The 27,698-nt window shown below is 42.1% G+C and overlaps 2 protein-coding genes across 2 annotated transcripts in view; one reads left to right on the top strand and one right to left on the bottom strand.

The window, feature by feature from the left end:
• The window catches only part of ADGRF3 (adhesion G protein-coupled receptor F3), a 41,931-nt gene extending 35,981 nt beyond the window's left edge, over positions 1–5,950 (bottom strand). The window contains exon 1 of the mRNA XM_024242500.2: positions 5,837–5,950. Within this exon, the coding sequence (XP_024098268.2) occupies positions 5,837–5,950 (114 nt within the window). The remainder of the gene's footprint in view (positions 1–5,836) is intronic.
• The window catches only part of SELENOI (selenoprotein I), a 43,260-nt gene continuing 21,398 nt past the window's right edge, over positions 5,837–27,698 (top strand). Inside the window, 4 exon segments of the mRNA NM_001133664.1 lie at positions 5,837–6,005; positions 24,590–24,658; positions 25,117–25,225; positions 27,433–27,507. Of these exon segments, the coding sequence (NP_001127136.1) occupies positions 5,949–6,005; positions 24,590–24,658; positions 25,117–25,225; positions 27,433–27,507 (310 nt within the window). The 5' untranslated portion in view covers positions 5,837–5,948.

The following is a 27,698-nucleotide window of genomic DNA, read 5'->3' as shown; positions in this document are numbered from 1 at the left end:
CAGTATTTCCAGAATTCCTACAGGAAAAATGAATTATATGAATTATAACAATGTTCTTTACTCTCTTGTTCCACTTAGGATTTTTTTTTTCTCCTAGTGACCTTCTCTTTCACCAAAACTGAATGACCATTGATCCAATAATCTCAAAGTTTCATGAAGGCGAAAATAATCCTCATTCAAAAATGGAGGCCCTTGCACGGCTGTGTGTTCAAACTGAAATTAAAAAAGAACAGTGGTTACATTTGGTTGCATCTGCATACCTGACATTAGATGAGATTAACATTGCCAAACAAAAATAAAGAGAAAGGCATCGCAGAGGTGATGCCCCTACGGCTACTCATCTGAATGATTTATTCTCTCTTTACCTACAGTTCTGCTTCCATTTTAGTGGAGTAATAAAGGTGAGGAGGATGTGTGTGTGGGAGAGGTATTAATTCTTCCTCCATTCATAGAATACAGATGCTGGTTCACTACCAGAACTTCAAGAATGATGAAAATAAGACTTTGCCCAGTGTAAAACTTTGCCTGCAATCAGTTTTTAAAATAATGCTTCTTTTATTTAACAGACATGCTCATGAGTAATGGTTATAACAGAGAAACAATCACTCGCCTTCAAAAAAAAAAAAAAGGATGGCAAATATATAGATGGTCTAAATTGCTAGACCTGTGATTTTACTCTTGCCTCATATCACACTGGGTCCCTCTGAATCTTTAAACTGTCTCTAGACTTTGAATGACTACTGACACTGCTGGTTTGGTAGGTTAAGACCACAAAAATGGCCATAAAACCACTGAGAAGGCCGGGCAAGGTGGCTCACGCCTGTAATCTCAGCACTTTGGGTGGCCAAGGCGGGTGGATCACCTGAGGTCGGGAGTTTGAGACCAGCCTGGCCAACATAGTGAAACCCCGTCTCTACTAAAAATATAAAAATTAGCCGGGCGTGGTGGCGGGCGCCTGTAGTCCCAGCTACTCAGAGGCTGAGGCAGGAGAATCGCTTGAACCTGGGAGGCAGAGGTTGCGGTTAGCCAAGATTGCACCACTGCACTCCAGCCTGGGCAACAGAATGAGGCTCCGTCTTGAGAAACAAACAAATACCACTGAGAAGCTAGTTGAGAATAAGTCACAAAATAGCAGAGACACCATCCTCCCCCAGCAACATAGGAAGTAGGAGGTATTAGCTTACGCTGAATCTCATTATATTGCACAGACTTTTTCTGTGACAAAAATATGACTGATGACCCACTCATACAGTTCCCTTTACGTTCTTACCTAGGAGGATTATGATTGAAAAATGTAAAATATAGCAAAAAACAGGCAGACAAAACCCCACTTGAGAAGATTTACTATAATAACTGGGGAGTTCTTTTTTTTTTTTTTTTTTGTAGAGACAGGGTCTCCCTATGTTGCCCAGGCCGGTCTTGAATTCCTGGGCTCAAGGGACCCTCCTGTCTCAGCCTTTCAGCATGCTGGAATTTGATTAAAAACTGACTTGTGAGCTGGGCGTGGTGGCTCACACCTGTAATCCCAGCACTTCGGGAGGCTGAGGCAGGCGGATCATGAGGTCAGGAGATCGAGACCATCCTGGCCAACACGGTGAAACCCCGTCTCTACTAAAAATACAAAAAATTAGCTGGGCCTGATGGCAGACGCCTGTAGTCCCAGCTATTCGGGAGGCTGAGGCAGGAGAATGGCGTGAACCCGGGAGGCGGAGCTTGCAGTGAGCTGAGATCGCGCCACTGCACTCCAGCCTAGGCGACAGAGCAAGACTCCATCTCAAAAAAAAAAAAAACTGACTTGTGATTTTTTTTTTTTTAAATATTTTACCATCAACTTCTAGAAGCATAGTGTAGTGGAAAATTATTCAGCTAAAAGTCTGATGACCTGTGTTCCTCTTTCCTGGGTGACTTTTGGTAAGATATATTACTATTCTATTGTTCCACTCTATACAGTTGGAACAGCCATCAGGCCCATGGCTCAGGATTGTTAGTCATGTGAAACTGCTTTGAGAACCAGAGTTTATGTGTATAAGGCATTCATTTTTATTTTAAAATGGGAACTAAATCAATACCTTTTTACAAACTTCTTTGGAAGACCCTGCCCATTTTTATGGCTTCAGTAACTTATATTGGAGTTATTAACTATATTAGTCCTTAATTAACCTCCAATGTTTTTTGGCTGTCTCCATTTATCTGATACACTCTTATTCAGACTAAATAAAACAGGCACTCCAGGAATTTAAAACACTTTATTTTGGTTATATTATAAAAATAAAAATATTGTTTCTAGCACGAACTGATATTTTCTATGATTATTATTCTGGAAGGCAAAATGCCTGATCTTGAGTGTACAAGATGTAGAAGAAATAAACTTCAATGGATGAAGAGGCAGACAAGGGAAACAAAGCAATAATAAACTACACTCAGGAATTTGGCGTGTAGAGCATAGATGGGAATAACAAGGCCAATCTAAAGCAGTCCGGGGCAGCTGGGCTGCCTTAGGGAAAAATGCCTCCAGGAATAAAATTTGGGAACGCGGAAATAGAAAGGTGACTTAGTTCCAAAGGCAAATTTGTTTCCATGACATTTTTCTCTTCCCAGGTGACCATGCCTGCTGGGTTTAGGATTCACAGAATTCTGCGAAAATACAGTCATGCATCACTTAATGACAGGATATGTTCTGATAGTAAATACAAAAGCCAGTAAGGTAGTTATTTATTATCAAGTATTCAGTAGTGTACATAATTATATGTGCTATACTTTTAGATGACTAGCAGTGCAGTAGGTTTTACACTAGCATTACCACGAACATGAGTAATGCCTTGTGTTACAACATCTTGACAGCTAGGATGTCACTAGGTGACAGAAATTTTTCAGCTCCACTATAATCTTAAGGGACCACATGTGGTCCCTCATTGACGGAAACATGGTTATATGGAGCATGACTAATATCTTAAATTTGTATGAGTTTAATTGAACAGACTTGAGCCATATCATTGTAGGTAAGACAAGATTTCCCAGATGAGTTGACTTAATCTCAGAGAAGTTATACGATATACAGTTTCATTGAATTTCAGAGATTAATAGGTCGTAGTACCTAATAGGTTCTAATGGATCGAATTAGATCTTAGGATCAAATGCCCTCTTTTTTTATTTTTTTGAGATGGAGCCTCGCTGTGTCGCCCAGACTGGAGTGCAGCGGTGCGACCTCGACTCACTGCAAGCTCCACCTCCCGGGTTCACGCCATTCTCGTGCCTCAGCCTCCCGAGTAGCTGGGACTACAGGTGCCCGCCACCACGCCCGGCTAATTTTGTTTTTATATTTTTAGTAGAGACGGGGTTTCACCGTGTTAGCCAGGATGGTCTCGATCTCCTGACCTCGTGATCCGCCCGCCTCGGCCTCCCAAAGTGCTGGGATTACAGGCGTGAGCCACCGCGCCCGGCCCAAATACCCTCTTTTTGAAAAAGAGAACTGGGGCTAAGTGAAGTAAGTTGTCTGGTATTACACAGCCAGTAACATGTCAAAGTATAAACCAATTTCTGGGTTATGCTTCAGCTTATAAATTATCAGATGAATTTATAATTGATTCAAACTTGTTACAACCTTATGCAGAGAAGCAGCAAATTGTAACTGCTTTCACAAAATTAAAAGTTACTCTTTTAAAAAGTGCTTTTAAAGAAAATATCAGAGGTAGAAAACAATTTTAAGAATCAATCATGCCATTTTCAGTTTGCTTATATCTGAACTGATAAACAATAAGTGCAGTTTATAAACTATTATTAGCTTGCACTGAAGTCAGATTTTATGGCTTTCCACAATTAACTAAGTTTTACAAGTATGAAGGGTTTTATTTGTTTTGTTTTTGAGACGGAGTCTCGCTCTGTTGCCCAGGCTGGAGCGCAGTGGCACAATCTCGGTTCACCGCAACCCCACCTCCCAGGCTCAAGCGCTTCTCCTGCCTCAATAACCTGAGTAGCTGGGACTAGAGGCGCGTGCCACCACGCCCGGTTAGTTCTTGTATTTTTAGTTGAGGCGAGGTTTCACCATATTGTCCAGGCTGGTCTCAAACACCTGATCGCAAGTAATCCCTCCGCCTCAGCCTCCCAAAGTGTTGGGATTACAAGCGTGAGCCACCCACCACACCTGGCCGAGACTCTCATTTCTAATGTTCTTCTCAAAACTGGTACTTCACAGCATATCAAAGAGATCTTTGCTCATTCATTCAATAAAATATATTGATCATGTATTATTTGCAAGCCCCCTGGGCTATGAAACATGGGGAAAATTAACATGTATAAGATGCAAATACTGCCCTCGAGGGCAAGTGTGATAAAGGACACTCAAGTTTATTGGTTGGCCGGGCGCCCACTCTTCAAAAAATGCAAAAAATTTAGCCGGGTGTGGTGGTGTGTGCCTGTAGTTCTAGCTACTTGGGAGACGGAGGCAAGATGACCTGAGCCGGGGGAGGTTGAGGCTGCAGTGAGCCGTGATCGCTTCACTGCATTCCAGCCTGGGTGAGAGTGAGTCCCTGTCTCAAGGGCGGGGGGAGGGGGGCGGGGAAGCTTATTATCTACCATATACCAGGTATAAGATTATCTATTACCTTCTAAGAATCTTATGCTTTAGGAGGGGAGATTAGACATGTAGTAATAATACTGTGTTTGGCATATCTCGGGTCCCCAATAAATAGTTGTTAAACGAATGAACATAAAAGTATCTCAAAATAATCGCGCTTATTTCAGAGACCCAGAGAGACTGAAAGGCTCCCTGAAGTAGTGGTTTCCCATAACACAGATCACATTTCATGTTGGGTCGATCATTTCCGAGCTCCGTAACTAAGTGACTCTGGGCAGGTTGCCTAATCTGAAAAAGGGGATAATGCCTTTCACTTCAGTGTTGTTACGGGGTTGATAATGTATGTGAAGTTCTCCCCACAGAAGGCGCTCAATAAAAAGCAGCAACTATTATAAAATTTTATTAGTAGATACTAGCCATTGATCTAGTGTTTTTTGTTTGTTTTTTACAATTAACTGGGCTCCAGTTATGTAAAACACTTCTTGCAAACGCATTTAAGGACTCGTCGAGACTGAGAGATCACTGCTTTTATCTGGTCGGGAGACACCAGCAATCTTAATTTGGAACGGTTTGATAGAGCGGAGTGCGATGAGGCGGTCTAAGGTTCCTAAGCAACACAGACCTGAGGGGCTTGTCTCCAATGTCCTTTCACCTGTCTTGCAAGTCCCTCTGCTGACCGCAAAAAGACTCCCGTGGCCCCGGCAGCAGCTCGGCCTTCTCTACATCTAACCACGTTTACTAAATTTCTACGGCATGCAGCGCACCGCACCGCACCAGGAGTTGGGAGCGGCTCGCGGTACAGACCTCCTTCCTCTTTTATTTCGCTGCAGCGGGAGAACTAAGTCCTCTTACCTGAGGCACTGCTGAACTGGCTCGCAAGCAGTCACTCTACCCCCAAGACTAAAACGGTATCCCCCAGATCTCCACTCAAGTGAGGATACCCCTGAAAACCCACCTTCCCCCGGGACCCGGAGCAAAGCCCGCTGGGAAACTGACCTTTCACCCCCTCTCTTGCCTTACCTCAGCTCACCAATTTTGACGCTAGCAAATGAAGAGACGAAGAGAGCTGGAAGGCGGGACTTAGTGTTGCCTGATCCACGCCGATTGGACAGCAATAGTGCCGGGGGGGCAGGCCGCTCGAGAGGGCTAGCAACCCCCCCTCGGTGGGCGGGGAGAAGCGTGGGCTGCGCTTGCGCACTGAGAGGCGGCCGAAGGGGCCGAGGCGGCTACGCGTGCGCGGTGGGCGGAGCGCGGCTCTCCTACCTTCTCCGCCAGCCCAGTTTTTCGCATCCTTGCCCAGCCGGTGTGGTGCTTGTGTGTCACAGCCTCGTAGCCGGGAGTCGCTGCCGAGTGGGCGCTCAGTTTTCGGGTCGTCATGGCTGGCTACGAATACGTGAGCCCGGAGCAGCTGGCTGGCTTTGATAAGTACAAGGTACCGCGGGCCGGCGGACGCCCCTCTCCCTGCTCCCGGCCTCGCCCAGGCGGCTGAGGGGCCGGCGCGGCGCGGTCCGTGTCACCTTGTGCCGCGTGGCTCCGGGCGGGCTGGCGGGCTTTCCTACGGGGGTCCTGCGGGTCCTGGGGATTGGGGGTCGGGGAGCGTGGGAGCATCCTAAGCCCGCCGCCCGGAGTCGGCACCCCCCGGGAGATTTCCTTTTCCTTAGGAGAGCGCTCAGTGATCATGGAGCGAGGGAATTCCCTTCCTAATTTTTTTAAACTTATTATTTTCGTAAGCCCCCGAAAGGATGTGGTTCCTTCTTTTGTGTCAATCGCCTTCATTTTAGTGCAGTTTCCACTCGCCTTTCATGCATACAACTTCGGAGGAGGAGATGATCGTTTGGCAGATGAGGCCCGGGAGGGGAGCGACTTGCCGAGGCCATCCTGCTGATGTCTCCACTTCTGCTCCCGGCAGGGACTTCCTCAGCGCAGCTTGTGGCGCTAGGGCCACCAGATGAAAGGGAGGTGCACAGGAAGGAGATGTGGAGTGGAAAGAGCGCGGGCTTTCGAGCACATACAAACCTGATACAAAAGTCAGATTTCTTTATTTCGTCTTGGGCACGTCATTTTAACCCCGCTCAGCCTCTCTTTTGAGTATGAAACTGAAAGTAATAGCTTCTGCTGTGCAAAATGATTAGAGGAATTTGTGAAGCGCCTGGCCACATACTAGGACCCCAGTAAATAAATGCTGGTGATTAACTTTCCTCCAAATCTCGTTCCCATCCGCAGTTCCTTTACCAATGAATGACTCTAACCATCCAGTCAGCCAAGCCTGAAATATGGGCTTTAACCCTTCATCCTTGTTGTTACCCGTTCATCTTCACATCTTAGCTTAAATATTGGTTCCTCAAAGAAGCTCTCACTACGTGCCCCTTTCCCCCTTAAATGTGCGGTCTGTTCGTTTATGGAATTGCTGCTTTAGCGTGTCTCGCCATTAGAGTATAATGCCCAACTCATTAGAGTTTTCTTGTGGACCATCCTGGCTTAAGCACAGTGCTATGTGCCTACTAGGCACCCATTAAGCATTTGTGGAATGAATGAATAACTGAAAAAGTCATAATGGATTTTGTTTAACTCGAGTTAAAAAAAAAAAGCAAGGGTCCTTAGAAGGTCACATAGCATGTTTCTCTGCTTTCAAGCCGTATTGTGCCATACCATTCAGAACTGAGGTGATGTCTTAACATTTTAAGTGGAAAGAGGGTCCAGAGCGTTAACATTTTAAGTGGAAAGAGGGTCCAGAGCCTTCTTGGTAACTCGGGCCAGTGCTTTTCAACTTTCATTTTAGAAGGCTATTAACCCAGATACCTCCTGTTTTGCCTTAAGCTCTACCCGCCTTTTGTTGTCTGTTCTGCAGGGTAAATATTGACATATAAAACATTTTCTTCCTTACTAGGGTCTGACTTTCTAAGTGCCATTAAAATAGCTATTTAAATGGGAGCAGTGTTTGTAATAGGAAATTTCCTTTTTCTTATAAAGAATCTTCCCTAGTTTTATATTTTCAACTAAATAAGTGTCTTAAGTTACTAGAAGTTTCGTGTAATTTTCTGTTCTGATCTTTCCCCCTTTTTTATTATATAAGTTCCTGTATCTGACAGCAGATGACTTCCTATCATCCTGGAAAACAAAGGTCGATTTAGCAAGCGTCCAATGTTCACTAAAATAGTTTGTTGATATCATTTTAGTTATAATGAGGCTTCCTTGGGGAAAAAAAAGCACACATTTATAACCTAAATATTCTTCTATTGCAATTACTCAATACTGCATTTATATTAAAATTATGAATCCAGTGGTATCCAAAGGAAAAATCCATGCGATCAGTTTTGCTCGAACACAAATCTCACAGTATCCAAAGGAAAAATCCATGCGATCAGTTTTGCTCGAACACAAATCTCACAGATCTTTTTTTCTTATCGTTGCGTTCCCCTTATGTTGTCTTCAGATAGTAAGCGCTTTATAAATGCTTATTTTAAAAAGTCTTTTTTCCCCATAAATGGGTAAAGATTGAAAACACTCAAAAGATATTTTGTATTCCCTATGTGATGCTTTATAAGAGAGATGTAAAGAAGAACTGATACTACAAAAGGCAGTTGGTGGAAAAATTACTTTTGAAGTAGTTTAATTTATCTTCCCTAGAGGTATATCTGAGAGCTACAGTTGGAAACCTGGCAGTTATACAGAATAACTGCTGAAAGGGGTGCACACGTGGAGTGGAAATTAGGTTTCTGAAGCAGGAAACTATAAGACAATTGATTTTTGGTATGGAAGAGCATGGGATGGATTCTGTGTTATGTATTGACACTTGTATTCGCTATTGTGTTACTTAACACAGTTGTATTAAACAGTTGACTATTAGTTGAATGTCTACTTTCTCTTTTAGGACGTGAGCTTTAAGAGGGCAGGCCCTGTAGCTGACTTTTTTTTTTTTTTCTTTAATAACATGACTGAGGTCTAGCACAGTGCCATGAACAGAGTAAGTGCTAAACAAATATTGAAGGAATGAGAGTGTAAAAGAATCTAAACCATTTTGGAAGTATGGTAAAAAAAAAAAAAAAAGGAGCTCTATGTCTGGATATTGAAAGGGTGCTTTTGTATTTTAAATGTGAAGATATCGGGTTTAACTACCATTGCCATTGTTCTCTGTTGCTTATTAACTAAGTTAACTTCAGAGAATTATACTGAAGGATTTCAGCCTTATTTTTGCCTCTACCCATCCTTTGTTTTGGACAGGTTTTTTTGTTTTTGTTTGTTTTTTTTTTTTTGGAGATGGAGTTTTGCTCTTGTTGCCCAGGCTAGAGTGCAATGGCACGATCTCAGCTCACCGAAACCTCCGCCTCCTGGGTTCAAGCGATTCTCCTGTCTCAGCCTCCCGAGTAGCTGGGATTACAGGCATGCACCACCTCACCTGGCTAACTTTGTATTTTTAGTAGAGGTGCATTTCTCCATGTTGGTCAGGCTGGTCTCCAACTCCCAACCTCAGGTGATCTGCCCTGGCCTCCCAGAGTGCTGAGATTACAGGCATGAGCCACCACACCTGTCTTTTTTTTTTTTTTTTTTGAGATGGAGTTTTGCTTTTGTCGCCCAGGCTAGAGTGCAGTGGCGCGATCTCAGCTCACTGCAGCCTCCGCCTCCCGGGTTCAAGCAGTTCTCCTGCCTCAGCCTCCCGAGTAGCTGGGATTACAGGCGCCTGCCACCATGCCCAGCTAATTTTTGTATTTTTAGTTGAGACAGGGTTTCACATGTTGGCCAGGCTGGTCTCGAACTCCTGACCTCAGGTGATCCACCCACCTCGGCCTCCCAAAGTGTTGGGATTACAGGCATGAGCCACCGTGCCCGGCCCTTGGACAGGTCTTTATAGTTGAGGGATTTTTCCCCACTTATCTAAGGGTGAAACTGCAAGTTGTTTTTTTTTTTTTTGTCCTGGTTTGCTCTTCATTTGGAAAGGCAAAGTTTTAATTGATAGTGTAGCAGCTACTTTCAAATTGTATCATTTTGCCTCAGGGAGGAAATGTTCTGTGAAATATCTTGTTTGGTTTGTTTGAGAAAGTTATTTGTCTGGGCACAGTAGCTCATGCCTGTAATCCCAACACTTCCGGAGGCTGAGGTGGGAGGATGGCTTGAGGATAGAAGTCTCACATAGTGAGACTTCATCTCCACAAAAAAAAAAAAAAAAAAAATTAGCCAGGCATGGTAGCACGTGCCTATGGTCCTAGCTACTTGGGAGGCTGAGGTGGGAGGATCAGGTGAGTCTGGAAGTTGAGCTGCAGTGAGCTATGATTGTGCCACTGTTTTGCAGCCTGAGCAACAGAGAAAGACCCTGACTCAAAAAAATAAAAGTGTGTGTGTATAAATATATATACAGTTTCATGATGAACTGGTTTTTGATATTATGGTAATTAATTAACTTGGCTCTCAACAACAACAGCCTGATTATAGGAATCATGATAATTGTGAATTTATTAGTATTACAATTAGAGGTGGTAAAGAGAAATTGTGTTTGCATCTTAATGGTAATGCTGAAGAACCAGAATCTGGCCTTTAACCTTACTAGTTCCTGAAAATTTCATAAAAAATTGTTTTTATTCTTATCTTTTTTTAGAGACAGGGTCTTGCTTTGTTGCCCAGGCTGGAGTGCAGTGGTGCAATCATAGCTTACTGCAGCTTTGAATTCCTCAGGTGATCTTCCTCCTTTGGCCTCACAAAGTGCTGGGATTATAGGCAGGAGCCACCATGCCTGGCCATCATACAGTTTGATTTTGTTTATTCAACAAGCATTTGTTGAGGGTCTGTTCAGTGTCAGGCATAGCATTTGGGCTGCAAAATTAAGCTAAGTTGAAATTCTTGTCTTCAAATAACTCAGTTTGTTGGCATGTGAACATGTAAACGAACAGTTATAAAAAGTTAATAAGTCCAGTTAGGCAAGTGCTGGCTGCTATGGAAGAGGAGAGGAGGCAGCTTCCAGGGAGTGGGAGCTAGAGTTGAGAAAGCCTTCAGGGGATGGAGGTGAAGGCAAAGCTCAGTCCAGAAAGATGAATATATATATATTTATGTTATATAGAGAGAAGGAGAGAGAGAGATGCTGCTCCATTTATGATGGGTTTCTGTTCCTGATAGACCTATTGTAGTCAAAAATACATTTAATACACTTAACCTACTGAACATCATAGCTTAGCCTAGCCTACCTTAAATGTGCTCAGAACAATTAGATTAATTTGCCTGTACTTGAGCAAAATCATCTGGCAGTGCAGTAGAGAATTGGTTGTTCACTGTTTTGTTTTTTTTTTTGGGACAGAGTCTCGTTCTGTTGCCCAGGCTGGAGTGCAGAGGCGCAATCTCGGCTCACTGCCACCTCCACCTCCTGGGTTCAAGCAATTCTCGTGCCTCAGCCTCCCAAGTGTCTAGGATTACAGGCACGCACCACCACACCTGGCTAATTTTTGTATTTTTAGTAGAGACAGGTTTCGCCATGTTGACCAGGGTGGTCTTGAACTCCGGACCTCAGGTGATCCACCTGGCTTGGCCTCTCAAAGTGCTGGGATTACAGGCATGAGCCACTGCACCTGGCCTGTTCACCCTTGTGATTGCATGACTGACTAGGAGCTGTGGCTCGCTGTGCTGCCCAGAATTTCGAGAGAATATCATACCTGTTTCTACCGAATGCTTGTTCCCTTTGCACCATTGTAAAGTTGAAAAATTACGAGTGAAACTGTCATAAATCAGACTGTACTACCAGGTTAAGAGGGGAGAAAGGCATTATGGAACAAGAGAGCAATGGAATGTAAAGTGATGAAGGCCTCAGGGTATTTTCTGGGAACCACAAGAAGTTAGATAAGGTCTTTAGACATAATGGTGGAGTGGCAGGAGATGAGACTGGAGAGTGAGGTGGGGTGCTGTCAGAGGGGGATGATTTGATGTAAAGGACTTCTGGATTTGATCCTGTAGATAACTGTGTGGTTCAAGGACTGTTGGCATCAGAATCACTTTGGGAGGGTCTTTAGCAAATTCCTGGCTTTCTTTGGGAAATACAGATTGGATAGATTGTGGTTATTTCCATGTTTGACAAATACCTCAGGCCAGGTGCAATGGCTTAGGCCTGTAATTCCAGCACTTTGGGAGGCCGAGGCAAGTGGATTGCTTGAGCCCGGTAGTTTGAGACCAGCCAGGACAATATGGTGAAACCCAGTTTCACCAAAAATACAAAAATTAGCTGGGTGTTATGGCGCGTACCTTTGTCCCAGCTACTCTGGAGGCTGAAGTGGGAGGATTGCTGAAGCCTGGGAAGTCAAGGCTGCAGTGAGCTGAGATCACGCCACTGCACTCTGGCCTAGGTGACAGAGTGAGACCCTGTCTCAGAAAAGAAAAAAAAGCCAAATATCTTAAGTGGTTCTTAGGCACATTATAATGCTATAGGTTTTAGGGAGCCACTGTTTAAAATTGAAATCTAGACAGGATCACATTTCAATTTTAGGAAGCTCACTCTGGCAGCATGTAGAAGATGGAGAGAGGTAGAGGTGATCTGGAGGCCTTTTAGGATGCTTCTGCATAAAACTAAGTTAAGAAATGTCAAAGGCCTGAACTAAGGGGTGGGGATAAAAAGGAAGGAGTAGGGATTCTAAAGATAGACGTCAAAACAGGTTGACCTGCACACTGAATTTAGCCAACAGTTATGTTTAATTTGGCCCACACTTGCTTTGTTTCAAAAATTAGTATCTCTAGCCGGGCGCGGTGGCTCACACCTGTAATCTCAGTTACTTTGGGAGGCCGTGGCAGGTGGATCACGAGGTCAGGAGTTTGAGACCACCCTGGCCAACATGGTGAAACCCTGTCTCTATTAAAAATACAAAAATTAGCTGGGCATGGTGGTGTGTGCCTGTAATCCCAACTACTTAGGAGGCTGAGGCAGGAGAATCGCTTGAATCTGGGAGGTGGAGGTTGCAGTGAGCCAAGATCGTGCCACTGCACTCCAGCATGGGTGACAAAGCGAGACTTCATCTCAATAATAATAAAAAAAATTAGTGTCTTTCTCATAAAAGTCCAGATTTCTGGATTCTCTTGAAAAAAAACAACAACAGAATATTGGACTATACTGGCCCTGAACTTCCTCTTGACAAGAATCAGCTGATGCTGAATAGTGCTTGCCCTCTTTTTATTTGCTCTCTAATTTGCCATTTCTCTACCAGTGCATATGCTTTATGCAAGAATGCTTTGTTCAGTTTGCCTGCCAGATCCCTGTGATCCTTGATTTGAAGATACAAGATTGGCAGAACATGGTGACTGACTAGCTGGAGGGGGTGTAGAGGGCCACATAAAAGACGGGGAGGAGTCTGGGATGACTCAGGTTCTGGTAGGATGACTGGGTGGATAGAGGTGGTAGTCACTGAGGCAGGGTTTTATGAAACAGCATACTGTTTTATATATATAATTAAAAAAATACAATAGTGTTTTGCACAGGTCACTTCTCTTGGATGGGACCACATGAAAGTGTGGCTTATGGACTTGGAATTAAAACAAAGAAAACTTGTAAAGAAATCTCACTTGTGAATGAGTTGTCCTCTATTAGAGGACATTTCTGTAAAAATTTCAAAGATACGAACACTTTTCCTTTTAGAGCCTCAATAGAAACAGCATGAGAAATTCTTGATCTTTTGATTTTCATTTATTATGACTACAAGCTGACTACAATACAATATGTTAATTGTGGCCTTGCCTGGATCCATTACAGTTAATTGAAGCATAACTTATCTTTAATTGTACGTTGGTCACCTTGACTAGATTTGGGGAACTGCCCTCTCTTCCCTGTAAGTACATTAATAAGGCTTGAAATGTATTCTAGTTGTCTTAGATAGTGATTTACATATGTCTGGCAGAAAGAATTATTTCTGCAGTTGGCAGAGACAAGAAAGATGGGTGGAAAACTGTAGAAGGGGAGAGATTCAGTGGTAAGAAGATGGCTACTACATTTTTAGGTGCTATTTGGAGGACACATCTTGAATTGGATCTTTTACTACCTTCTGAAATAACAGTTCACTGATGATGGCTTGTTTCTCTAACTGCTATAGTGCTTAAATATTAAGAAATTCTTTGCTAAATAAGAGTTTGCCTACTGCATAAGGGAAACTTGGGGAAAGGTGTTCCATTCAGAGACACCCGTGGGAACCAAGGCACAGAGACTGGAAAGACCCTGGTATGCTAGAAGCACGAGGAAGTGGTGGGTGTGTAAGTGACCAGGCCAAGCCTTGGGAGCTCAGTGAGGGAAAGCAATATCATCATAAATACTGAATAACAATAATAATGATAGCAAACATTTATATATTGTATACTCTGTGCCAGGCACTGCTTTAAGTGCTTTATGTGTATTATCTCATTTAATATTCACAACTGCCATCTGAGATAGAGGTACTATTTTCCCTGTTTCACCGAGACACTGAAAATTTAAGTAACTTGCTCAGGGTCCCACAGCTCGTAAGTGGTGGAGCTGAGATTTGAACTCAGGCAATCAGTCTGGAGTCCATGTTCTTCGTGCTATTCTGCCTCTCAAAACTAAGAATGAAGTGTAAACTCTGCCTTGTAGGTACTGGCTATTTGTTTTTGTTTTTTTGTTTTGTTTTGTTTTTTCGAGACTCTCGCTCTGTCGCCCAGGCTGGAGTGCAGTGGTGCAATCTCGGCTCACTGCAAGCTCCGCCTCCTGGGTTCACGCCATTCTCCTGCCTCAGCCTCCCGATTAGCTGGGACTACAGGTGCCCGCCACCATGCCCGGCTAATTTTTTGTATTTTTTTTTTTTTTTTCAGTAGAGACGGGGTTTCACCATGTTAGCTAGGATGGTCTGGATCTCCTGACTTCATGATCCACCCGCCTTGGCCTCCCACAGTGCTGGGATTACAGATGTGAGCCACCGCGCCTGGTGGTACTGGCTGTTTTTGTATAAGATATATAAACATTAGAATAAAGACCTTCAATGGCATGCTTAATTGGATGTGTATCTATATGTATGCAGATGGGGAAAATGTAGTGGAAAAAACCTGATTTTGTTTACTCTTTTTCCTGGTTTAAAATTATTAGTAGGGGCAAGTGGGCCTAAATTTACTAGTCTTGCATTTAGTTGAGTATAAAGACCATTTCATTTATGATTAGCTCTAATTGAGATAAAAGGCTTTTGATTAAATAATTAGCTTTTGGACTAATATTACGTTAACAAGTTTCCACATACCAGCTGTGTGATACTTAGCAGGTAACTTAATCTAACCAGGTTTCCTCATCTGTGGAATGGAGTAGTACCTACCCCACAGGATAATTCTCAAAACTGAATGAGTTAAAATTTATAAGGTGCCTGGCACATAGTGCTGTATAAGTGCTGAGTAAATAAATAAAACTTGACATTTGTCATTCCCTGCACAAATGAACATTGGCTAGCATATAATATGTCCACACTTATACACATCCCTGGTGGTTATACCAAGAGAAACTATTTTCAGATAGGAAGTGAAGGGTGGCAACGTAATGGACAGCTGGAAAGAGTAATGAGGAGTCTGTCTAGCTTGGGTCCCACAGATAGTCTTTGGCTTCAGATTTCTTCTGAAAAGTATAATCATATATAACAGCACAAGAGACAATAAATAATTTTTCTCAAATACTGCACCGTATTTAAGAGTCTGCAGTGGCTTCCATGTGTTTGATATCCAAATTCCTCAGCAAAGATTTCAAGTTCATTCACTAAATGACCCCTCCTTTTGCCGTATCTTCTCATCTTGTTAGAGCTTACTCTAGCAAGCAAACCTGTTTGTCATCATGACTTGCTTGTATTTGTCTCATTGCTCTAATTCTCTGGTCTCCTATTGCCACCCTCTTCTCTCTGACTTGTTAGATGTAAACGACAGTATTCACTGAAATTAGATCTCCTTGCTCAATGAGTCATGTTCTCTGTGGGCGTAGTTCTTCAAGTCTCTCTCTCCCTTTTTTTTTTTTTTTGAGAGGGTGTCTCGCTCTGTTGCCTAGGCTGGCGTGCAGTGGCAGGATCACAGCTCACTGTAGCCTCAACCTCCCCAGGCTCAGGTGATCCTCCCACTTCAACCTCTCAAGTAGCTGGACTGCAGGCGTACGCCACCACACCTGGCTCATTTTTGTATTATTTTGTAGAGATGGGGTTTCTCCGTGTTTCCTGGGCTGGTCTTGAAGCTCTGGGCTCAAGCTATCTGCCTATCTCAGCCTCCCAAAGTGCTGGCATTATTGGCGTGAGCCACCTTGCCTGAGTGAGCCAGCATTCCTGGCCTCAAGTCTTGTATTGATTAAAAGTACATTAAAAAACTTTTTATTTCTGTCCTAGGGTTAATTATCCTTCCCCCTACTTTTTTTGTATTTTAAGTTTAGTAATGTTTTGTTTTAATTAGAGATAAGATCTCCCTCTGTTGCCCAGGCTGAAGTACAGTGACATGTCATAGCTCATTGCAGCCTCAAACTCCTGGGTTCAAATGATCCTCCCACTTCAGCCTCCTGAGTAGCTGGGACTACAGGCGTGTACTACCATGCCTGGTTAATAGATAGTAGAGCATTACTTGGGGCAGTGGACTCAGTGTGATTACTAAGTTGTCCAGAGCTCAGTATTTAGTGCAAAGATGTGTCAGTTCAGTTTTCTTATTGGTACATAGAAGGGATTTAAATACATGTATAAAGGACATACTTTTAGGTCCAAGAAGGTGTTTTCATAGTTTTCCTTATGTTAGAGCCAATTTCTTTCTTAAATTAAGGGGGACTCGTTTCTAATCTTCTCAAAAATGGACACTTCACAGCATATTTAGAAAGTATTTTACAAGTCATTGTACTGCTCCTAGACTAAACCCATAATTGTCACTTGCCTGATAAATTATAATAGTTTCTAACTGGTCTCTAGTTTGTACTTTACCCCCTTCAAGTCCATTTTCTACACCATGATCAGAAAGGTCCTCTTAAGATGTAAATCAGGATGTTTGTTGTTCTTAGAATAAAATCCAACTCCCTGTGGTCCTGCCAGGTGATGTCTGCCCGCCTCTCGAGTCTCATTTTATATCATCCTTCTATATGATGCTGGAGCTCCATTGGCCTTCCTTCAGCATTTCTGATACTTCTGTTGGTGGTCTTTGTACCTGTTATTGTTCTCCTGCCTTGAAGGTGTTTCTTGGCATGTATTACATCCCTCCCTCCGCACACACACACGTGAGTCATATAGTCTTTATTTTCTCTCTTTTTTCCTTTTTAGGTAAAAATTACATATAAATACTGTAATACATTAAGATCTTAAGTGTATAATTTACTGCATTATTACATGTGTATATACCCATGTAACCACCACCTAGCTCAAGATACAGAATTATTTCTAGTGCCTCAGAAGGTCCCCATCAGTCCCTCTCAGCAAACTACTGCTAGGACTTCTTTTGCCATAAATCAGTTCTGTTTTTGAACTTCATATAAGTGGAATCTATGAAAGCACATTGTCTTTAGCATCTGCCTTTCACTCACTATTGTGTTTCATACATTCTTTACCTGACTGCCTTCTCATCTAGGACTCAGCTTAAATGTCGCCTTCTAGAAGCTGCCTCTGACCACTCTGACTGGGCACACTTCCTGCTCCACTTGTTCTCTTCTTTTTTGGGAGCTGGTTACCATCTTTACTAGCCTCCTAAGGCTACCATAAAAACTACCACACACTGAGTGGCTTTAAACAACAGAATTTTAATTCTCTCATAGTTACGGAGGCTACAAGTGTAGAAAAACAAGGTATTGGCAGAGCCATACACCCTCCAAAAGCTCTAGGCAAGAATCCTTCCTTGCCTCTTTCACCTTCCAGTAGCTCCTGGCCTGCCTGGGCCTGTGGCAGCGTAACTCCAAGCTTGCCCTCCCTCTTCATATGGCCTTCTTCCCTGTGTTTCTGTCCCCTTGTCCTCTTCTTGCATAATACTCTGATAATTCCCTTTATAGTATTTATCATGAATTGTGTACATGTGGTTATTTTTTAAGGGGTGTGGGGAGCAGTGTCTTGCTTTGTTGCTGATATGCTTTGGCTGTGTCCCCACCCAAATCTCACCTTGAATTGCAGCTCCCATAATTCCCACGAATTGTGGGAGGGACCCGGTCAGAGAAATTGAACCATGGGGGCGGTTTCCTCCATACTGTTTTTGTGGTAGTAAATAAGACTCATGAGATCTGATGTTTTTATAAGAGGAAACCCCTTTCGCTTGGCTCTCGTTCTCTCTTTGCCTGTCGCCATGTAAGACATGCCTTTCGCCTTCCACTATGATTGTGAGGCCTTCTCAGCCACGTGGAACTGTGAGTCCATTAAACCTCTTTTTCTTTATAAATTACCCAGTGTCAGTGGGGCGCGGTGGCTCACGCCTGCAATCCCAGCACTTTGAGAGCCCAAGACGGGTGGATCTCTTGAGGCCAGGAGTTCAAGACCAGCCTGGCCAACATGGTGAAACCCCATCTCTACTAAAAATACAAAAATTAGCCAGGCCATGGGGTGCACATCTGTAATCCCAGCTACTCGGGAGGCTGAGGCAGGAGAATCACTTGAACCTGGGAGGCAGAGGTTGCAGTGAGCCGAGATCACTGCCACTGCACTCCAGCCTGGCGACAGAGCGAGACTCCGTCTCAAAAAAAGACAAAAAACAAAACAAAAAAAAACCTTTTATAGCCCAGGCTGGTCTCAAACTCCTGGGCTCAAGTGATTCCCCCACCCCACCTCAGCCTCCCAAGGCACTGGGACTACAAGCATGAGCCACAATGCCCTGTCTGTAATAGCAGTCTTGAGGGAAATATTTAGAAGGTCTACCTTGATTGGCATTTTTACAGAGACTTAAGTGAAAGCATTATTAGCATGACCAGATTTATATGCTGAAAGTTTTGGGAGGAATAGCTATTTCCTTGGATAACTAAGCCAGGATCAGAAGAAATCTGGAGAGGGCAGAAATGAGTTGACTCTAGCAAGATGAAATGTTAAAACTTTAGATGCAGTGTCACACCTGCATTCCAGTAGTCAACCTCATATTAGCATGGAGAAAGATGGCTTTGCAGTCCATGGGAGAAAGGCCTGAGGGGGCTCAGGTGACTGCAGTATGATTTAGTTGTCCCGGGAATTAATAATATCTTGAGCAGCATAAGTTATCAAGGAAGAGGGGCTTATAGTCATGTTCTGCTTCCTATTCATATACCACTTGAAATGCTCCTTTTGCCCTAGACCACATGTTTGTGTTGATTTAACAACAAATTGGATTGTCTGAAGCAGGGGTTGTCAAACTGAAGCCCCCAGTCTGCCTGTTTTTGTGAATACAGTTTTATTAGAACACAGCCAGGCCCGTTTGCTTACATATTTTCTGTGACTGCTTTCCTGTTTCAAGCGTTACGTATTTGTTACAAAGACCATATGGCCCACAAAGCCTCAAATATTTACTATCTAGACCTTTACAGAAAAACTGTCCAACCCCTGGTGTATTAAACTAGACCTAGATGATGAAGGAGACTGAAACCATGGCGAAAAGGAGTATAGGAACAGATGATGAAAAGATTTAGGTGTGACGGGGAGAGCTGTCTTCAAATATTTGAAAGACTGTAGTTTAGAAGAAAAATTAGGCCTGGTGTAGTGGTTCTTGCCTGTAATCCTAGAACTTTGGGAGGCTGAGGTTGGCAGATCACCTGAGGTCAGGAGTTCAAGACCAGCCTGACCAACATGGTGAAACCGCGACTTTACTAAAAATACAAAAATTAGCCAGGTGTGGTGGCGGGTGCCTGTAATCCCAACTACTCAAGAGGCTGAAGCAGGAGAATCGTTTGAACCCGGGAGGCAGAGGCTGCAGTGAGCTGAGATCACACCACTGCACTCCAGCCTGGGTGACAGAGTGAGACTCTGTCTCAAAAAAAGAAAAATTAGACTGCTTAACTTTGTAGAGCAAAATGAAAACACAGGATAGATGATATAGGGCAGGGGAGGATTTTGTTAGTGTATAGAAAAATTGTTTTAACTTTGAATTGGGTTGCTTCTGGAAGTAATGAGTTGGTGAGTTTTTTTGTTTGTTTTGGTTTTTTGGTGATCTGAGGCCTTTAAAATGAGGCCAGAGGACTGTTTTATGTCTTCTCCTAAATGAGGGTCAGATATACAATGGTGTATAAGGTTAGGCATCTCTGAGCTCTGAGGTTTTTCATGGAACGAGTCTATCAAACCCAGGCTGTGGTCCTCAAGCAGTTTTGAGGGCTCTAGCTTACCCTAGCCTGATAGACTGTAGAGCCAAGCAAGTCATGCCAGGTCTTAACTGGATTATCTACCTGGTTCAGGTTTCCTGGTGTTTGCCAAAATGTCACTCCAGTGGAAAATAATACCTTTAACAGACATTAACAAACCCAAATCTAGTCTCGCACCTTTAAAAGTTTGCATTTTATTTTTTTCATGAACGTGGAAGGTTTAAGTCATTCTTCTTCTTGTGGGTTCTTAAGACAGTTTAGAGTTTCTTTGTTTATTGTGAATGGTATGTGACCTTGAAAAATACTCAGGTGTGTAAGGCGAGAGCACAGAGTTTTGCTGCCTTCTATAATCTATTATCTTTCTTCCTGTTTGAACTCATCAGCTGTTATTGAATGTCAAATAATTGAAATCCAATTAGGTAAACTGGCCTTCTTGTGTCATACTTCTGATCTCCTGAAGTCGAAATTTCATGTTAAAGCTTCAGAATTTTAAAAGAGGAGCTTTTCAAGTCAGAATACCATTCCTTAAAGACATTCTTTTAGGTTAAAGTTAAATTATGGAAAGCTGCTGAATGATAATGAGCAAACAGTTGAATTAAGAACATTGTACAGTTACTTTGTGCACTATATGAGGTATTCATGTGATATCTTAAACGGTTTTCTTCTGATCTGAACTTACAACTTCTGTGCTTTACGATGGATGGTGGACTTGAAAGGGGTGATTTTTCATTTTATTTGCCCTGCTGGCTATATTTCGTGGTTCTGGGTGCAGACTTTTGTGAAGTAGAGGAGTGTAGGGCCCTCCTACCTTGTCATTGGCAGCCTGTGGGGGTTCATATTGGTTCCTGGTCCTCAGGTCTGAAGACTTAAATTCAGGCAGTCCTGTCAGTTCAGAACTCTTTCATTCTGCACAGGCTCCGATGGAGTGATATCTATTACGGAAAGGCTTTGTAAACTGTAGACCATCCTGGCCGGCACGGTGGCTCACGCCTGTAATCCCAGCGCTTTGGGAGGCCGAGATGGGTGGATCATGAGGTCAGGAATTCGAGACCAGCCTGGCCAACATGCTGAAACCCTGTCTCTACTAAAAATACAAAAAATTAGCCGGGCGTGGGGGCGCACACCTGTAATCCCAGTTAGAAGGCTGAGGCAGGAGAATCACTTGAACCCGGGAGGCGGAGGTTGCAGTGAGCCAAGATCACACCATTGTACTCTAGCCCGGACAACAGTGTGAGACTCCGTCTCAAAAAAACAAAAAACAGCAACAACAACAAAACTGTAGACCATCCTACAAGTGAAAGTTGTAAGTTTAGTACATGTTTAGTAAGAACACTAGTAAAATTGCCCTCTGCTTACCCATGGGAGATACAGTCCAAGACCCCCAATGGATGCCCCAAACCAAGGATAGTATGGAACCCTGTACAGTAGGTTCTCTATATCTACAGGTTTCACATCCATAGATTCAACCAACTGTGGATTGAAAATATTAAAATAATAATAATAATAACAATACAACAAAAGATACAAATAAAAAGACAATGCAATATAACAGTTATTTACATAGCATTTACATTGTATTAGATATCATAAGTAACGTGAGATGATTTAAAGTATATGGCCGGGCGCGGTGGCTCACGCCTGTAATCCCAGCACTTTGGGAGGCCGAGGTGGGTGGATCATGAGGTCAGGAGATCAAGACCATCCTGTCTAACACAGTGAAACTCCGTCTCTACTAAAAATACAAAAAATTAGCCAGGCGTGGTGGTGGGCGCCTGTAGTCCCAGCTACTCAGGAGGCTGAGGCAGGAGAATGGCATGAATCTGGGAGGCGGAGCTTGCAGTGAGCCAAGATCGCGCCACTGCACTCCAGCCTGGGAGACAGAGTGAGACTCCGTCTCAAAAAGTATATGGGAGGATGTGTGTAGGTTATAGACAAATACTGTGCCATTTTATATAAGGGAGTTGAACATCCACAGAGAGTCCTGGGGCCAATTCCTCACAGATACCGAGGGGCAACTATATATACTATTTTTTCCTATACATACACACCTGTGATAAAGTTTAGGCACAGTGAGTGATTAACAACAACAACTAAGAATAGGACAACTATAACAATGTACTGTAATAAAAGTTATGTGAATTTGGTCTCTCTCAAAACGTCTGTATGTACTGTACTTACCTATTTTCCGACTCTGGTTGGCTATGGTTAAATTGAAACCTTGGGTAAGTAGGCGACTGCTGTACTAATATAAGTGGGCTCCTGCTGAGAGGCTGGATGCAGCTTTAGAGTTTCTACCTCTGGCCATTAGAAGCAAACCACGTTGTCCATCCTCATTTCTTTCTTTTTTTTTTTTTTTTTTTTGAGAGGGAATCTCGCTCTGTAGTCTAGGCTGGAGTGCAGAGGCGCAATCTTGGCTCACTGCAGCCTCTGCCCCCCCGGGTTCAAGCGATTCTCCTGCCTCAGCCTCCCAAGTAGCTGAGATTACAGGCGTGTGCCACCACACCCGACTAATTTGTTTTTCTATTTTTAGTAGAGACGGAGTTTCACCGTGTCAGCCAGGCTGGTCTCGAACTCATGACCTCAAATGATCCGCCTATCTCAGCTTCCCAAAGTGCTGGAATTATAGGCGTGAGCCACACGCCTGGCCAGCCCATCATCATTTCTTAGTACTGTGTCAGATCGTTTGTCCAATTTATTTTATTTTAGTCAGGGTGGGTTGGAGAAATGGAAGAACCTCAGTCACGGAGTCTGTTGAATAAACATTTGGCTTACTGGCTGACTCTGCTAAAAGAGTCAAATGTATTTTAAACATTTTCTATTTATTTACTTCTTTGTTCCATCACACTTTTAAGTCTTGAAACACTGATGTATTTCTTGCATATTCATAAAACTTATTCAGAAAGAAATTTTGATCTTTAATTATGATTTTTAAAAATCAGATACTCAAATGATTACTACTTATTTTGTATACATACTGAACATACATAGAAAATATAAGCAAAGGTGGCCGGGCCCGGTGGCTCATGCCCGTAATCCCAGCACTTTCGGAGGCTGAGGCAGGTGGATCACCTGAGATCAGGAGTTCAAGACCAGCCTGGCCAACATGGTGAAACCCCGTCTCTACTAAAAATACAAAAACTAGCCAGGTGGTGCGCGCCTGTAATCCCAGCTACTCGGGAGGCTGAGGCAGGAGAATTGGTTGAACTCAGGAGGTGGAGGTTGCAGTGAGCTGAGATCGCGCCACTGCACTCCCGCCTGGGTGACAGAGCAACTCCGTCTCAAAAAAAAGAAAAAAAAAAAAGCAAAACTTTTTCAAGCGTGTGACTAGTATAATATGTAAATTTCAGATGGATGAATTAAGTAATATTTGCCCAGGTAATACTGTGAACCCTCAAGGAGGGTTTGAACTAGGCTAATATTACCTAGTTCAAGACTTGTCTATTACCAGTTTTGTATCCCTTCTTCCCCATACCTAGCAGTGTGTGTGTGTGGAGTGAATAAGTTATCAACATGACCCTTAAAGTTTTACATGTTTATGTAAGTCTTTTAAAATTTCCTTTACATTCTTATTAAATAGCTCAGTAACTGGAGAATAAGCTCCCTTACCATATGACCCTAACCTATTTTGTCTTCCTTTGCATGTTTATGCAATTCAGTATCCTGCTATACAGGGATCTGTCATTCCTTTGGTACTTAAAACATATGTAATTATAATAGCTAATACTTGCATAGTACTTACTGTAGGTCAGTTCTAAGCATTTCACATATCTAATCCTTATGACAATCCCTTGAGGTAAGGACTATCATCTTCATTTTACAGGTGAAGAAACTAAGGCAGAGAGATTAAGTAACTTGCCCAAGGTCTCACAGCTAGTAAGTGTATCGTAATGGTATCAAAAGGAAACACAGATTCCTCTAAGTTGAGAGGGATGAAGGAGGTTGAGAAGGTGTGTGGTTAGTGTGTGAATGCATGCAGTGTGCATTTTACTGATCCTGCATAATAAGTGAGGACATGTAAGCAATATAAATTTCTCTGCTGAAACACCATAATGTAAAAGCTGATTGAGAGTGAAGGATGAGTCAGTGATTATCCTGGCGATTTGGACTCTTGTTGAGTATGTGCCAATGAAACAACCACTGTATGATTAACTCTGTGATTTGGGGTTGATCTTTAGACTTCCCCTGTGATAATATCTGACTGCTTGATAGTCTTTGCCTCATTTATGTTGCTATTCCAGTTTTGCTACTCAGATTAGGACATCATAAAAATAGATGTATTCTCCAGGTTATTTTTGTATTATTATTATTTTTGAGACTCGATCTTGCTTTGTCGCCCAGGCTGGAGTGCAGTGGCACAGCCTTGGCTCACTGCAACCTTTGCCTCAGCCTCCCGAGTAGCTGGGATTATAGGCATGTGCCACCATGGCCCAGCAAATTTTTGTATTTTTAGTGGAGACGGGGTTTCACCACATTGGCCAGGCTTATCTTGAACTCCTGACCTCAAGTGATCTGCCTGCCTTGACCTTCTCAAAGTGCTAGGATTATAGGTGTGAGCCACCATGCCTAGCCTGTATTATTTTTGTACTATTACTTTCTTTCTCCCCCCTTTTTTTTTTTTGGAGATGGGATCTCACTATGTTGCCCAGGCTGGTCTCAAATTCCTGAGCTCAAGTGATCCTCAGGCCTCAGCCTTTTGAGTAGCTGGGCTGTATGCATGCACCACTGCGCCTGGCTTTACTATTATTTTCATTTGAGAAATGTTATTCTGTTTACTAGTAGGCAAGGATTTACTCTGAATATTTTCTTTCATTTCTTAACAGTACAGTGCTGTGGATACCAATCCACTTTCTCTGTATGTCATGCATCCATTTTGGAACACTATAGTAAAGGTAAGATAATTAATATGCATGTACTTTTGTTTTAGTAAGTTTTAAAGATTTTCACCTGTTTTATGGAGTATTATAAATGCAACTCTCAGTTTCATAAGATATCTAGAGAAACTACCCTGCCCCAATCACAATACCCCAAATCACATACCTTTTGATTTATCTTACTGTTGAAGTTTATACCCTGGGATTTGTCATTTTTGTAAAATCCCTTTTAAAATTTTTCTAAAATAGACAATGTTATGATTATAGAAGTTTGCTGATTACAGAGTTAGTTAAAAAATAGAGGATGGAAGAAAGAATGCTAATGGAGATTATCGTTTACGTGTTAATGTCTATAACTTCTCCATATGATCTTTCAAATTTATAGCTTTTATTATGACTTCAGTTTGCATGTTGTAGTATATATTGGACAGAGATTCCTCTATTTTAATTATTTTATAATTATTTTGCAAAAATAGGTATTTCCTACTTGGCTGGCACCCAATCTGATAACTTTTTCTGGCTTTCTGCTGGTTGTATTCAATTTTCTGCTAATGGCATACTTTGATCCTGACTTTTATGCCTCAGGTAAGAATATTACTTTATTATAAAATTTAAAATGTCTGAGTAGAGAAAAATGAAATGTGGTTGCTTATTTTCTGGTTTTGTTAAAATGTTCATATTTCCAAAAAATTTTGAATAGTATAATGGCATCACCTTGCCTATTGAATTAGATATGTTGTCTAAAAAAAAGCAGTGAGGTTTTGGCAGATAAAGAATAATTGGGTTTACATGAAGGTGGAAAATTAAGACTCAAAACTTTGCCTAAAAATGAATACAAACAGGGTTCAGTTTACCTGTCAGCTCTAGGAATATCCCTTCTCCTTTTCTAGTCATGAAAGAAAAATCCCCTTTCTTCTGAAGGAAATGTGATTGTCTTTCCTTCTTCCCTGCATCCCTACTTGACTTGAATGACTCCTAGTTTCCTCTGAAAATGATACTTAGACCTTAAGTATTTATTGCTAAGTCTGGACCCTTATTGAGGAAGAGAGGAAGGAGGCACTTTTGGAGCCAGTGGTCAGCCTGCTTCTGCCCTCTGCTCCAACATCGTCTCTCTCACCCGTTTTATCTTCACTCTGTTTCACACCCAGCTTCTGCCCCAGGCCAAAGAATTGGGATGAGGAGGGAATAGTTGGAGACAAGTTTTGTTTTTATTGTTCAGTCAGTTGATTGCATTGAGAGGAATAGAAAGTTGGAGATAGATGGGCATTTTTTGCATTGTAAGAGAATTTTCCAACAGTAATACTTAGAAATGATGTAGTCAGGAGTGTTAGTGTTATAATTCATCTGTGTATGAGTTCAGCAGACTTTTCTGGACTGACCTGGAGAAACTGAGTACCACTGACAACATTGTTTTAGTAGAAAAATTTGGAGTTTCAAACACTTAAGACTTTTTTTTTTTTTTTGAGACGGAGTCTCACTCTGTCGCCCAGGCTGGATACAATGACGCCATGTTGGCTCACTGAAACCTCTGCCTCCCAGGTGCAAGCGATTCTGCTGCCTCAGCGTCCTGAGTAGCTGGGACTACAGGCATGCACTACCATGCCCAGCTAATTTTTGTATTTGTAGTAGAGCGGGATTTCACCATGTTGGCCAGGCGGGTCTTGAACTCCTGACCTCAAATGATCCACCCGCCTTGGCCTCCCAAAGTGCTGGGATTACAGATGTGAGCCACTGCGCCTGGCCAAGACTTTTGATACTATAGAAATTCTGAATATTAAAAGTATACATATGCTGAACTTTACTGAAACTTTTAGCCATAGCTTCTGTACATGTAATAAAATGTTAATTGAAGTTGGAAATGCCAACTCTGAAGCATGAGAAGATCATAAAATACACATGAATAAAGAGTAAGATTAAATTTTGTTAAGCATTGTTTGGGTATTGTGGGCTTTTAAAAATTTTTTTATTTTTATTTTTATTTTTTGTATTTTAATCCTCAGGACACCCTAAAGAATGTGTCTTTGTAACTAGAAATACTATTTTCTTTGACAACTCTAAATAAGATTATTTACTTAGTTATTAAGAGCATCAAACATATGTAAATGTTACATATATCTCCCCAAATCATATAAGTTCAAGGACCAGATAAACCATCTGTTCCCAAAATATTTGGAAAATACAAGATGGGAGAGATTAAATGATACATTCAAGGTTACACTGCTGGTTGATTACAAAGCCAGGACTAGAACCCAGACTTTCTGATTCTCAGTTGTTTTGTCTTAGGGGAAAAAGTGAGCTCTAGATATTTCAGAATGATTCTGATGCCCAAATCATTCAGTTGAGGTGATCTATCTATACCCAAATTAAAAGGTCTTTTGTTTAGCTAATTAATAGTATAGGAAAAGATAAGGTGAAGGCTCAATACAAGTTTGTAATACAGTCATAAACAACAAGAATTAGATTAAATGAAATTGGTTTTTAAATTCCAAAAATATATTATTTTTCATTGTAGGCACATGAAAATTATTTATTTTCAAGTAAGGGTGAACACTCAGTCTTGAGTTACGATAAAAGCTCAAAATAACTGCTTACTGTTTGTGAGGGGCTGGGAAGTTGCTTTTTTGGTTTTATCAGTTTCCTGATATTATTTACCTAATTCGGGATTCAAAATATATTGTAAAGTACTTTAACTTCTAATGAACAAATAGCAACACTTCTCACTGTCAGTATATGCTATGGTAAGAACTACTGTACTTAAACTGTATTAAAATCTTAGTTGCTTTCCTTTTCAGCACCAGGTCACAAGCACGTGCCTGACTGGGTTTGGATTGTAGTGGGCATCCTCAACTTCGTAGCCTACACTCTAGGTAAGGAATTGGTAAATACTTAACTATAGTCAGTGACTGGTGAATCAGCAAGGATAGCCATGTATTAAAATAACATTTTCTCCTGTGCTTAATTCATTTTAACTAGAGTTTATTAGTATCCTGTTCAAATTGATAAATACGTTTTTGAGTTTCTCTACAAAAAATTTTGTCATTCATTGCGAGGGATTCAC

The sequence above is a fragment of the Pongo abelii genome, chromosome 12 (assembly GCF_028885655.2).
Source record: "Pongo abelii isolate AG06213 chromosome 12, NHGRI_mPonAbe1-v2.0_pri, whole genome shotgun sequence".
NCBI classification, from domain to species: domain Eukaryota; kingdom Metazoa; phylum Chordata; class Mammalia; order Primates; family Hominidae; genus Pongo; species Pongo abelii.
This window is presented reverse-complemented; position numbering and strand designations above follow the sequence as displayed.